The sequence below is a fragment of the Oratosquilla oratoria genome, chromosome 23 (genome assembly GCF_046742065.1).
Source record: "Oratosquilla oratoria isolate Oo_2021 chromosome 23, ASM4674206v1, whole genome shotgun sequence".
Classification (NCBI taxonomy): Eukaryota; Metazoa; Arthropoda; class Malacostraca; order Stomatopoda; family Squillidae; genus Oratosquilla; species Oratosquilla oratoria.
In genome coordinates, this window is record NC_134799.1 from 53,200,964 (window position 1) to 53,216,494 (window position 15,531).

The 15,531-nt window shown below is 45.4% G+C and overlaps 1 protein-coding gene across 1 annotated transcript; it reads right to left on the reverse strand.

Annotated features, from left to right (window-relative positions):
• Positions 1-14,028: 14,028 nt before the first annotated feature.
• LOC143037813 (uncharacterized) lies at positions 14,029-14,646 on the reverse strand. The gene has a single exon (XM_076206371.1). It carries the CDS (start codon positions 14,644-14,646, stop codon positions 14,029-14,031), a length of 618 nt encoding a protein of 205 aa, XP_076062486.1.
• Positions 14,647-15,531: the final 885 nt, after the last annotated feature.

The following is a 15,531-nucleotide window of genomic DNA, read 5'->3' on the forward strand; positions in this document are numbered from 1 at the left end:
TATTACTAAATAATGAGCCGAAATATATTACATATATATATATATATATATATATATATATATATATATATATATATATATATATATATATATATATATATATATATATATATATATATATATATATATATATATATATATATGATATCAATCATATGTTCGTCAGTAGTGCTTGAACGATCGATTGAACCGTGTCACTTTAAAGTCGACCTTATGCCGTAATGGTGCGTCGAGTTCGCCACCTTGCACCTTTGAGCATGCTGGTTCGATCTCTAAGGCTAGGTTTACACGAGCAATTATTTTGTGTGTCAATGTCCGCCACAAAAAGTTACCACCACGGAAATATGGTGAACAGGAGCGCCGTGTACACAAGCCACTCGGTGGCGGTCATAAATGAGGTCAGTATCACACACACAGACTACATACACATTTCAATGCATAAACACACACGTGAACACATACACAAATACATATAAACACACACACATATATATACAGGGCCCCGACATGGGTTAGTGCCCCCCCCCCCACACACACACCACCACCACTACCACCACCACCTCACATCTGATGGTCACTAGCACGATTCACACACATCATTCATACACACAACTCATGATAAATAAATCCTGCATTAAAAGTACATTAGGGGAATTTGCTTTACCTTCTTTTCACCAGAAATGCCGCCCTCCCCCCCCCCAAAAAAAAAGTGCCGCCCTGGGGCATTGCCCCCCCCCACCCCTACTCTTGTCGGGGCCCTGTATATATATGCATCCCTACAAACATACAGTCTCACAGACATATAAAAACAGGCAAGTGTAACAAAAAATTGAATAATGTTTTTCTTTCAATAAAATATATTAATACCTCACACCACGATCCACATTTTTCTTTAATATTCTTGTCACTGTATTCCTTTACATTCAAATCATAAAGTGCTGATCTCTTCTCCATCACTGCGATCAACATTTAACAACTCTTTAAAAGCCATGTTTCCCACTCACGAAAAGGAGTACCTGACGTTGTTACACACAGGATAAGAAAGCGCGAAAACAGCGGAAGGCGGGGTGACTCGCGTTTATGCCACCATTTGAAATAATGGTGTGGTCGGAAAAATTGCTCCATCCGCCACAACACAACTTTTTTGTGGTCGCCACAAAAAGCTGACCGTGTCAATAAAACCATACAAGGGGGGGGGGGTGCATATGCCCTGGGGCGGCACATTTAGGGGGGCGGCAATTCTAGTCTGGACATGCAGCTCACAAGGCTGACAAAACAATTATAATAAAAAAGGTCAAAAGAGCCTTGACTATTTTACCGTAATATACGAATTTTGCGTTAGAATCAACAGAATATGAAATATTTTCCCCTTATCCTTTCTGCAATAAGGACATTAAATACAACTTTCAAAATCTGTTTAATTATTTCGCAAGACAAGCTATTATAGGCAGTAAAGAATGGTGGAGATGGGAAGTGGTGATGGGGGATAGGGAGGCGTCACTGAGTACTTTGCCCCGGGCGGCACTTGGGCATGTAAAGGCTCTGGAGCCATATAGATAGATGTGTGTGATCTATATTTTATTATATATATATATATATATATATATATATATATATATATATATATATATCTATATATATATATATATATATCCCTATGCATATATATATATATATATATATATATATATATACATATATATTTTTTTTTTTTTTTTTTTTTTGCCAAATGCGGCCTGGGTACAACAAAGTTAGTTTATACCAAGCTATTTCACCTTTTTGGACCTTGCGAACCAAAGCTACAAAATTTCTTTCTCAATCTTTCTCCTACCCCTTGTACTAGCTCATCCCTATGCCTCGTACTGTCCCTAATACTGACATCCAACCCTCAAACTATTCTTTCTCAACTCTACAAGAAGGGGATGGTGATCCCTGGAAGCCTTTAGTCACGAACCCCAAACACGGCGACATGGGCGGAATCAGTCACTTGGCGCTGGGACCAAGGAGGCAGCGCCATTCGCTTGTCATCCATGTTACTTGAAGAGTCCTCTTGAGGAACCACTCTGCTCACCCCACAAGGGCAAGGGACTAGAAAAGGTGCCCGAAACATAGCCCATCTCAAATCGCCCCAAAGGAACTGTCCCCCAGTAAGATCATCCCTAATTGGGGTCAAGACCAAGAAAATTATATGATTTAACGTCACAAAATCCTCCCATCAGAAGGCTAGGACGGTGCCGCTCACAGAGGACTTTGTAGCGTGGAATTTGAACCATGCCCTTGATTCAACTTCGTCAGTGGCGGTATCACTAAACGCCGACCAAAGTCGACCAACGCCGAACAAAGTCGACCAACGCCGACCAAAACCACACAATGACGGTTTTTGCTCAAATGCATAATTTATATATATAAAATAGCATATGGTTGCATTATTTGACCTATTTTCTTTAAAATGTGTGATTTCCATGTAAAATCATCAAAGAGAAGTTACGTTTTTATCCTCTGCAAAATTACCAACCGGCAACCAACGCCGACCAAACCCAAACAATGACGGCTTTTGTTCAAATGTATAATTTTAAATAAAAATTAGCATATGGTTGCATTATTTGACCCATTTTCTTTAAAATGTGTGATTTCCATGTAAAATCATCAGAGAAGTTACGTTTTTATCCTCTGCAAAATTACCAACCGCCGACCAACGTCGACCAAAGCCGACCAAAACCACACAATGACGGTTTTTGCCCAAATGCATAATTTATATATAAAAAATAGCATATGGTTGCATTATTTGACATATTTTCTTTAAAATGTGTGACTTCCATGTAAAATCATCAAAGAGAATTGTACGATATGTACGATATGTTGGGCCGACATATCGGCAACGCGCAAGCCGTTGTCGGCGCTGCCGCGCACTGCCGGGGCAGTACACTGTAGACCATGCCACAATAAAGTAAATTGTACATGGCGCAGTGAGAGATCAAACCTACGCTACCCACCATGGCTGGACGTGCACGAGAAAGACCCACCTATACCCCCAGATCCACCCACAGGAGAGTGTTGGGTGGATCACAGACGCCGACAGCACTCGAGCAGGCTCACCGGCTGCTCCTGGCGCAAACCGACGCCATCGTCTCCCTACAGCAGCAGCTAGCAGCGCGCCCTGCTCAGACCACATCAGCCTCACGGTCGTCAGCCCCTGAGAAGTGCGACATGGACATGTCCACAGCAGCGTTCCGGTCGTGGAGACGTTCGATGCAGTGTTGGCTGGACCTGAATGGGTGGGCACCGACGGAGGCCGTCCTGTACATCCGCCTCCATTGCACGCCTCCTCTGCAACGCTCCTTGGATGCCAGGTTCACCGCAGCCGAGTGGCAGGCACTGACCGTCAAGGAAGCCTTGGACTCTATCAGTGGCATCGCCCTCCAGGCGACCAACCAGGCAGCCGACTGGTGCAGGTTCTTCACCGCTCGCCAGGAACGCAACGAGCCCATAAGTGAGTACTTTACTCGGTCTGCTCAGTGTGCAGCGGATTGCGAATTTAAGTGCCCCCATTGTGACAGTAGCTTGTCTGAGTACATGCTGCTCCGTAAGCTAGTGAGTGGTTTGGAGAGTGTTGGTTTAAAAGAGGAGGTATTTCGCAAATGTGATTCGTTCAAGGATACAGATTCCTTGCGTAAGTTTTGTGTGGCGTTCGAGGCGGCTCGCAAGGACGCCGCTCCCCCCAGGTCTGGACGGTAATCTTGGGCGTGAGACGCTAACGCCAACGGCGGCGGTGACTCCGCAGCCATGCGCACCGCAAGAGGATCTCCAGCCACAGGTCGCTGGGAACCGCCCACCATCCCACAAGCCCCACTGTGGCAACTGTGGGGGCAAACACATGCCAAGGAAAGGCATGTGTCCTGCGGAGACGCTGACATGCTACGGGTGCGGCAAGACCGGTCATCTACGTCGCCTGTGCAGGAAGAGTAAAAAAGCAGCTGCGATGGAGGGGGAAGCCTCCGGTATAGTAATTGCAGCCGCAGGGAAAGCCCAGAGCCAGCCGTGTATTTGCGTGACCGTCAGCGACACACGGAAGGAGACATCGGCCAGGATCCGAGTGGTACCGAACACAGGAGCCCAGGTGTGCGTTGCGGGACCAGGCCTGCTAGCCGCCCTGGGCGTTGATACGACATCGCTAGTGAGCCGGGGCAGCCTGCGTGACGTAGCGAATGTGAGCCTGAAACCCATGGGCGCAGTTACCTGTCGCATGCAACAGTGCAGCAGGTTCACGACGCAAGAGGTCTTCGTCGTGAAGACCGCCTCCCGTTGCTACATTTCCTTACAGGCCTGTAAGGATCTGGGTTTGGTACACCCTAACTTCCCGCACCAGCCCGCAGTTGCAGCATCGGCTGCCACCGAGTCAACTGACGGCGCACTGCCGCTGCCGCGGCCTACCTCAGTCCCGTTCACCTCACTAGAAGAAAATGTGCCACAGCTAGAGAACTGGCTTCTCCGCCATTTTTCCGGGTCAACGTTCAACACTGACAGGAGCCCTCTGCCAGTAATGGAAGGTGAGCCACATGCCATCCACCTGCTCCAGGACGCCAAGCCCTACGCCTGCCATACACCGGCTACGGTGCCGAAACACTGGGAGGCGGTGGTGAAGAAACAGCTGGACGAGGACGTGAGGAAGGGAATCTTGGAGCCGGTACCAGTTGGAGAGGCAACAGAATGGTGCGCAAGGATGGTGGTGGTCGCGAAGAAGTCGGGCCAACCGAGACGCACCATCGACTACCAGAAACTCAATGCCGCCTGCAGGAGAGAGACCCACCACACTCCTACACCGTTTGACATGGTATCTGGCATCCCACGCCACACCTACAAGACAACAGCAGATGCTCACTGGGGCTTCCATCAGGTAGAGCTACAGGAAGCCAGCAGAAGGCTTACTACCTTCATCACACCTTGGGGCAGGTATAGGTACTGTAGAACCCCCATGGGCCACTGCTGCTGCTCCGGATGCCTATACCAGAAGGTACGACGACGCCATCGCTGGGATCCCAAGAAAATTCAAGTGTGGACGATACCCTACTGTACGACGCCAGCGTGGAAGACGCCTTCTGGCACACGTATGATTTTCTGGAGACATGTGCCATGAAAGGTGTGACCCTGAAACCAGAAAAATTCAGGTTTTGTAGAAGGCAGGTGGACTTTGTGGGCTTTCATGTAGGCTGGGACGCCTACAAGCCCACGGAAGAAAGACTGGCCGCCATCAGGAACTTTGACATGCCTGTCGAACCATCTATAACAGACATACGCTCCTGGCATGGAGCCATTCCGGGAGTTACTACGGAGACCACAGGGGAGGAAAGTCTACTGGGACGAAAACCTACAGGAAAAGTTTCGGCAAGCCAAAGAAGTAGTCTGCAAGCTCGCCAAAGAAGGCCTAACATATTACGACAAGGACAGACCTACGGTGGTAGTGACGGACTGGAGCAAGGTGGGCATTGGCTTTGTCATTCTACAGCAATACTGCCCCTGCCCCCTGAGAGAGGCTCCCTTCTGCTGCAAGAGCGGGTGGCGCTTGGCGCTGTGTGGCAGCCGTCACCTAACACCCGCGGAGGCAGGTTACGCACCGGTGGAGGGCGAAGCTCTGGCTGTCGCATGGTGCCTCCGTAAAGCTCGCCTTTTCCTGCTTGGATGCCCCAATCTCCTCATAATCACCGACCACCGTCCGCTAGTGAAGCTCCTGGGGGACAGAGAGCTGAAGGACATAGTGAACCCGAGACTGTTTGCCCTGAAGGAGAAAACGCTGCAATATAGGTTCCAGATCAAGTACCTCCCAGGTAAGCGCAACTCTGCAGCCGATTTCTTGTCCCGTTACCCAGCGCTCTGTGCACCACCGGACGTCATAGATGAAGAGCTGGCCAACGACATGGAAGCTGCTGTAGCGGCCGCAACAGTGGCGGTGCTCGACAGCGATGACCAAATAGCCCTGGAGAACTCGGCAGTGGTGCAGGCCGCCGCCGATGACCCAGACTATCAGCTACTCATCGCTAAAGTGACAGCAGGAGATTGGCACCCACAACGGGCTCAAGAGCTGACCTGCCTGCGACAGTTCTATGGAGTCAGGGACAGACTGGCGGTGTCGCAAGGGCTGGTGACATACACCTACGAACAAGGAGCGGTCCGTTTAGTGGTACCTGCAGCACTGAGACACCGTGTGGCAGCAAACCTCCACGCAAGCCATCAAGGTTTAGACGGGATGCTACGAAGGGCGAGACAGGCTGTGTACTGGCCTGGCATGGAAGGTGACCTACAGCACCACAGAGACACCTGTGCCAGCTGTAACACGCACTCACCCTCGCAAGCCGCCGAACCCCTCACCCTAACACCCCCACCCCAGTACCCATTCCAACACACCGTGGCAGACCTGTTCCAGCTCGACGGACGAGTATACTTAGCGTACGCAGACAGGCTCACGGGCTGGCTGGAAATAGCGCACTTGACCAGCGGAGCTACATCAAGCAAGCTCTCGTCAACACTTCGACAGTACTTCCATCGGTGGGGCGCACCAGAGTCAATCTCGACAGACGGTGGAACCAACCTAACCAGCGAGGAGATGCGCAACTTCTTTGGGAAATGGGGAGTGAAGGGAAGAATCGCCTCTGCTCACTTCCCACAGTCGAACGGGAGTGCAGAGGCGGCAGTCAAGTCTGCCAAGAGGCTACTTCGCGACAACACAGGTGTCGGAGGGAGCCTTGACACCGACAGAGCAGCTATGGCGTTACTGCAGTACTTAAACATGCCTCTACGCGGGGTGAACAAGTCACCAGCGCAGCTGGCTATGGGCAGGCAGCTGCGGGACGGTGTCCCCGTCCACAGGCAACTCTACAAAGTGGACATCCACTGGCGACACGCCCTCCGGACAAGGGAGCGTGAGGCAGTACGGCAACAGGAAGCATGGGTTGGGAAACAAGGCACACCCAGATCGCTGCCCCCATTAACGCTTGGTACCCGTGTGTTTGTGCAAGACCAGTCCACGAAGCTGTGGGACAGACGAGGCGTGGTCAGTGAAATCCTACCGCATCGTCAATATACAGTCAAACTCGAGGGAAGTGGACGACTGACGCTACGCAACCGCAGGCATCTGCGAGCCGTAAGAGGCTCATCTCAACTCGCAACACGGACAAACCCAAGCTCTCCTCCTCCACCAACTCCTCGACTCCACACACAGCAAGAGACGGTGGATCGCCCACGGCGTCGTGTCAAACAACCGGCATGGATGGCGGATTTTATTACCACACCCTCACATTAGATATATGCGTGTATATCTGTTTGTATTTACGTGTGCATTTTTGTACAACTACAGTTTTTTATTTTTTTTTCTTGGTTCATCTTATACCTTGTAAGATACTCTGATTAAATTTACATTCCTTTATGTTTATATTCGTGAATGTTACTGCAGTCAGATACTACAATGTCCATACATTGTGAATGCCATGTACATGTATTATCTTGGGGGGAGATGTACGATATGTACGATATGTTGGGCCGACATATCGGCAACGCGCAAGCCGTTGTCGGCGCTGCCGCGCACTGCCGGGGTAGTACACTGTAGACCATGCCACAATAAAGTATATTGTACAGAATACGTTTTTGTCATTTGAGCAAAAGCCGTCATTGTTTGGGTTTGGTCGACGTTGGTTGCCGGTTGGTAATTTTGCAGAGAATAGAAACGTAACTTCTCTTTGATGATTTTACATGGAAATCACACATTTTAAAGAAAATGTCAAATAATGCAACCATATGCTATTTTATATATATAAATTATGCATTTGATAAAAACCATCATTGTATGGTTTTGGTCGGCGTTGGTCGACTTTGGTCAGCGTTTAGTGAGACCCGTCAGTGGCAAGATTCGAACCGCCATCCCCTCGACCTTCGCCGCATGTAACGACGCCCTAACCCACTCCGCCAGTGACCCCCTTTTTCCGTTCACTCATGCAGAAAAAGAAAGGACAAGGAGATATCCCTTCGAGCAACATCAAAATATCATTCATATAATAACACTCCCTATCCCCATCCCCTCCCTACCTTACATCACAGTATCATCTCTACACAGCCATTCTCCACTCATCCCTATTGCTTGCCTTCTCCCTTCCTTGTTCAACAGACACCCCCCTCTTGCTAAACACCCTTTTCACCCCACCCTTTGTTATCCCTTCATGTTCACTCCCTCAACCTCTGCCTTCCACACCTTTACTTATCTTTCTTCACTCATTCTTTCCATGTATCCAAACCATCCCAATACTCTTTCGTCAGCCCTACCTGCCATCTTTTTCCACCTCCACTCTCCTCCTCACCTCATTTCTTACTCTATCCAACTTGGTAACCCCTACCATACTTCTCAGACATTTCATCTCAAACACATTCAAACTTTTTCTCTTTGCCTCTCTCAGAGCCCTTGCATGCCTAAGTGCCGCCCCAGGGAAAGTTCTCAGTGATGCCCCTCCCCTCCCCCATCCCTTACAGCCTCTTTTAGCTATTGGCTTGCGAAATAATTAAACAATTTTAAAAATTGTATTTAATGTCCCTATTGCAGAAAGGATAAGAGAAAAATATTTAATGTTGCTTATTCTAATGCAAAATTCGTATGTTACGGTAAAATATTCAGGGCTCCTTTGACCTTTCTTTATTATAATTATTTTGTTAGCCTTGTGGGCAGCATGTCCAGACAAGAATTGCCACCCCCCTCCTAAATGTGCTGCCCCAAGGCATATGCCTCTCCCACCCCCATGTGAGGGCCCTAGCCTCTCTTAAATTCCATATTTCTGCCCCATACAATGCCATTGGCACAATCACCCCTTCATATAATTTTCCCTTTGCATCCATTCCCAAATGCCTATTTCTTATGATACTTTTTAATCCTCCCAAGCATTCACTTCTCTCAGTCTACAATTTACTTCCATTGCCACTCCTTTTCTTGCCGCATGCAACCCCAAATATCTCAAGCTATCCACTTCCTCCAGCCTCTCTCCTTAAAGATTTACTTCCAACTCATTACCATCCTCTCTCCTTGTACATCTCATTACCTTTTATCCACATTTACTTTCAACTTTCTCCTATCGTATACCCTCCCAAACTCTGTCACTCCCTTAATCCTTCCTCTGACCTTGCCATAAGCACTGTGTCATCTGCAAACAACTGGATCACCTCCCACTTTTCTCCATTTTCTTTAACCATCTACAGTCCCCTACCCATTTCCCTCTCGCACCACCCCATGTACACACTGAACTTCCATGGTGACATAAAACATCCATGATGCAGTCCCACCTCTTATTTCAAACCACTCCATTTCCAATTCTAACACAGGCTCTAATAGTTTTGTAAAAACTCTTGAATGCCCTTAACAGGGTATGTACACTATGAAATATGCAAATACTACCCTCACCCAAGTCATTGCTTTAATTGCCAATGATTTGGTCATACCAAAATGATGTTGCTGCCAAGGGAGAGTATGTCTTCACTGCTCCACTCCTGAACATGGATCCATATGCAACACTCCATTCAAATGTACTATCTGTGGAGACTATGTGTCTTCCTCTTCGCACTGCACTGTATATTGCTACAATCAAGAAGTACTGTCTCTGAGATAGTGGACCAATCAGTTTCTGGGAAGCTCGAAGTCAAGTCGGATCATGATGGTCAACCCTGGAACAATACTATCTGCAAATCTGGTTCAATGCCACAACAATACTCTCACTGCAATGGCCCTCCTGCACATGGATACAATGAACATAGATCCACTGAACAACCCGTCACTAATTCCAATTCTAACTACCCAACCTCAGTTCCTATCAACCCTCCTCACCTAACCCAGACACCCACCAGCTCACCTCAACCCACTCCCCATCAATCCCAACCACCCCAAACCTCTTTTTTCAACTAACTCACTACTCAATCCACCCCCACAACAAACCCCAACTCCCACACCATTCATCTCTAACTCCTACCAGCCCATCTCTCTGTCTAGCACCACAACCAACACCAAACCAAAGTCCCAACAAGTCATCCCCAAGATCTTACACAGCAGCCATACAATCAATACTCTACCCAATCCAACCCTATCCACAAACCTAATGACCTCTGAAAAGATTAACTTCTCCACCAGAAACAGTTAAAGAAATACAACAATATTATATCCACCACAGAAATGTCACCAAACTAACCAAAACTAGAGTTGCACTCCATCCACCCTCCCACTCTCTCTACCTACAAGAACATAAGTCACCTCAAACCACAAAGTCCAGGTGGAATTACACCCCTCCCCAAAACCAAACCCACAAATTATTACAACTCATACTAACAAACAAAAACCTAGCATCCTGGACCTCCCAATGCCCCTAAACCTAGAAGGGGCAGAGAGTATTTGGTCCATGTTAAACTCCTCACACTCATCTGAATTTTCCCTTTCACACCAACCACCAAAACACAAACACCATAAAGACATTTCCCACAAACTCTCTCAACAAAATGAGAACACCTCTGCTCACAAAACAACCGTCCAAAGAGACCACCAACAAAAGCAACCAACTCCACCCCCAGCAAAAGGTTTCAACAACAAAATACCTACCTACCACCAGACACCAAGTACAATGGAATTGTCATGGGGTCATCCCATATTGGGAAGACCTACTTCTTCTCTAAGAAATCAAACCTATGTGTATCTGCTTACAGGAAACTCAACTAGGCCCTTGTAAAATCCCCCATCTAAAGGGATACTTCTTACTTGTCCAACCCTCTCCCTTCTCAAGCCAAATAGGGAGGAGCAACCGTAATGATAAGCCCAGGAATCTTCTACTTGCCACTGACTCTCCGCACTCCCCTGCAGGCAGTCACAGTTAAGTTATTCCTGCATTGCCCTGTCACCATTTGCTCTCTTTATCTCCCCCTTTCAGACATCCCTACAGACACACTCTCTAATCTCATAACACAATTACCCTCCCCCTACCTGCTACTAGGAGATTTCAACACTTGACATCCCCTCTGGGGTGACACCACAACAACCCCACGAGGGAGAGTGATCACAGCCCTTCTTACTGACCACTCAAGAATTTCATTGCTTAACACATCCCAATCCATAGCTTTCCATTTACAAGCCTAACCTACTCCTCTATAGATTTATCCTTATGTTCTCCTGACCTCATTGATTTTGAGAGGTCAGTATCACCTGACCTCCACCATATTGACCACTTTCCAATCCTCCTCACCCATTACATAACTCCTGCACCATCCCATCACCTAGATGGTCACTCTCCCTATCAAACTGGAAGACATTCAAAACAAAACGACACATAACAGACAACAAAGAAAACTTTCAATCAATGGGACCTTTCACAGTGAGCAAATTGATACCAGACACCGCCAGATTTTGTAATTCTTGCCGGAAATAAATACTTTTTTGGGCAAGTTTTATAAGCTTACAGAGGTGTATCGTTGTACATTATTGTGTCTGAAATTTAAGTCAATTTCATGATTGCAAACGGCATATAGCATTGTTTGAGCCTCTATTTATAATCACAGATGATATTCGTAAAACAGCCTATAATTGTATCAAGCCAAGCAATTTGTCATTTTCTACCGACTTCAATGGACGTATACTGATATATACTTTCATTTGAATGCACCAAGCAATAGGCAAATCCATGTAATGTATCGAAAATATAATTTTGCATCGAAGACTTAATTTTTTCGGTACGATAAACTTTGTCTTAAGTTATATATTTTTTTCAATCTGACGTGACGTGCACACATAAAATTAGTCATATTTGTTTGAAAATAGCTCCCAGCAGATCTAAGAGGCTATTCTTTACAAAAATGTCGTTAACTTCGTACGTCCGCCACCACTGTTGTTATTTTTTATCTCACTGAGTATCTTCATATACAGGACGTGATAGTGATATCCATTATTTTTCAACACTCTCAGATAAAATGCACAAACCAAAATCAACATCCTCTTATTTTTACTGCTCATAGTTACTTCAGTAAAAATAATTTTTAGTTTTACCTTATAATTAAATTAACAAAGCCTCATCACACACCAGTAAGTAAAAATTATAACATTATGAGTCATGTTTTTAATTTTAAATACATTTATGCAGCAATTTATGGCGTATCTTTTTTTAAATATCGGTTTCCAAATTAGCTAAGTCACCCCTTTGCCTCGTGAAATCCGAGACAATTAAAAATTCTAGCACTAATAGGAATCTACGAGCCTGACTGCGAAAGGTCCCATTGACACAACCCTCACCTTACAGACCACACAACAGCAGCAGCTTTCCACTCTATCCCAATGACCTTACCATCCACATCCCAACAATCAGTTCCTGAAACACATACTTTACCATGACCCATGGAGTAAAACAGACAGCCTTCCAGCACCTATAATGTCACCCCGCTTCAGAAAATACCAATCTCTTCAAATAAGCCACCAAGTATGCAAGTTATCTTGGCAAATCTACACCTTGACAATAATCTCTCTGACCTCCATATCCAAAATATGGAAGAGAATCAGAAAACTCACCAACAAAACCCTTCCTTTCCTGAAAGTTGACCAACAGATTATCCATTCAGCCCCTCCCCTCCTCAAGTAGCAGAAACACTGGTAACAACAATACAACCTATTTGAAACTATACCAGAAATAAGCACAAATTCCTTTCTAGAAAAGCTACCTTTCAGTCCTCCCCAACCCAAGATTTTACATCCCACACCTTTTTGGACAACAAACATTTCATGGATACAGTTCCTCCCTCTTTCCAAATGTGGAACAATGGCCCCTGGCCCAGATAACATTCAATTTGACATACTTAAACACCTACACCCAATTATAAAAAATTTCATAGTAACATTTTTCAATACAATATGGACAGGAGGCACTTACCCTACAGCTTGAAGAGAAGCCATCATCCTTTCCCTAAACCAGGAAAATATAGTACCTCCCCAAACAACTACTGCCCAACAGACCTTGCAAATTCACAGAGAAAATGGTCTCTTTTCACCTTTCATGGCAACTGAAACACCATTCCCTCTTATCACCACTTCAAACAGACTTCAGAATAGGCCACAGCACCACAGACATACTGACACAAACCAAAACAATAATCTGCAACATGTTTGCCAATAACCACCATGTCTTCACCATATTTTTTGATTTGGAAAAAACATACAATGCAAGTTGGCAATGGTGAATCAAAATTTTTCCTCCTAGGTCAACATGGAGCACTACATTCACAATAAATTTTCTATCACACTGAGCTTTCCAAGTCCATGTGGGAACATCCCCATCCTCCCAACACACTCAACCAGGAGTCCCACAAGGAAGTATTTTCAAGTGTCTTACTTTTCACACTAGCAATTGACAACATAACAAAACATATCCCCCCTTAAATTACAGCCAACTTATTTATATGTTGGTGATCTGGCTTTTTTCAGCACAGGAACCCATCCAACCCACATACAGGGTGATCAAACCAAGTGTAGACACACATTTATTTAAAGAACAATACAGTTTTTACAACAAAAAATGAAACATTTCAAGAAAGATGAAGAATAAAGTATAAGGAAGCAAGATATGTAATCAATTTTCAATGTATTCCCCTTTAGCCCTCACTAAGCGCCTCAATCTGTTATGTACATCACTGCAGGCAGCACGTATGGTTTCTGGCGATATTTTGTCCCAACAAGAGCGCAGTTTGACCTTCAGAGTTTCGATATTTGCATGATTTGAACAACAAGCTTCCCTTTCCAAGATACTCCATATTGAAAAATTCATTGGGTTCAAATCAGGAGAGGAAGGAGGCCACAATTCCTTAGGCCAAAACCCTGCCATATTCTCCTTACACCATTTCTGAACAATATTGGCTGTGTGCGATGTGGCTCCATCCTGTTGTAGGGTTATTCCATCTTCTCCGAAAGTGGCATCAATCCAGGGAACCAATTTCTCCTTCAGCATCTTGAGATAAACGTGTTGGTTAACTTTTACGCCCTCATCAATGAAGATGAGGGGGGGTTTTCTGGCCAGTTGAAGTCACTCCACCCCAAACCATCACAGAAGCTGGTTTCTGCCTCCTAAACATCAGCAATTCATTTAGTGGGATGTCTTCTTTATGCACTGCATAGATCCTATCATTTTGGTGATTGTGCACAGCCTGGACAGTGAATAACTTCTCATCTGTCCACAGGACTGGTGGTTGCGTGCCGTTTTCAAGCTTCTCCAAAAGAAGCTTCCCTCTGGCTAATCTTTTGGTCTTTGTCGCTTGTGAGAGTAACTGAACTTTAGTTTTCTTGTATGGCTTGAGACACAGATCCTTTTTCAGCACATTTTGCATTGTCCCATAACTTACTCCAGCCTCTGAAGCCAACATTCTTATGCTTCTCTTTGGATTTCGTCTGATTTTTTCTCTGGTGGTTTTGATGAGCTTTTGCGTTCTTACTGTACGACTGGGAGTGTTTCGTACCTTCGGAAGGGTCGAACCTGTCTCCTTCAAGCGTTTTAAAGCCTTATAAACACCAGCTCTGCTTACACGAGCTTTCAATATTCTACAGATTTCACTGGGGGACTTTCCTGCTTGAGACAATTCTTGAATAGTTGCATTTATCGTGCTCATGCTAGACTAAAATCTATATTTCAATCTGCAAAGATAGACAATTGTTTAATAAACACATAAAGCTATACTCCTACACAAAAAGATTTTAAATTTCATTTCGTGAACATATATTTTTTTACAATCAAAATTTGTCTACACTTCGTCTGATCACCCTGTAAATCATCTCAAACCAGAACCTCAGCAGCTCACTGGGCTGAAGATCATGACATTAAATCTTCTATGTCAAAATCAGTTATTATGCATTTCTGTCGACAACACAGCTGTAAAGAGACCCCTTCAATTTATTTAGACAAAACTCCACTCCTAGTTGCGAAACAAACACAATTTCTAGGACATTCACGACTCCTGTCTTACATGTATCCCACACTTGAAACACCTCAAAGTCTCATGTCTATGATCATGTGATGTCCTCAAGACATTATCACACACAAACTGGGGAGCAGTCTGGAACCTCTAGCAAACCCTTATACAGACCAAATTGAATTATGGATGTCAAGCCTATTCCTCAGCTTCTCCCACAGGAAAGTGGACACATCCACCACTCAATGGTATCACTGAAATATCTTTTCTGCAATGAGTTCCACAATGACCCTAATATCTCAAACCCTCTTTAGCCCATCTAACCAACAAGTCCATGATCGATGCCCACACATTGCTGGTCCTTTTGGCATGAGAATTACAGAACTGCTGTCCACTTTTGAGATAACCAGCACTGTGATTCCACACACAACCCCCATTGCTAACCCACTGGTTACTTCACCCTTACATCCTTGCTTCATCTTGGCCACACTACCAAAAGACAAAACACCTCCAAGCATCATCTGACAAGAATTCCTTTTCCACTTGTCCTCTCATCCCTCTGCAACACATATCTACACTGATGGC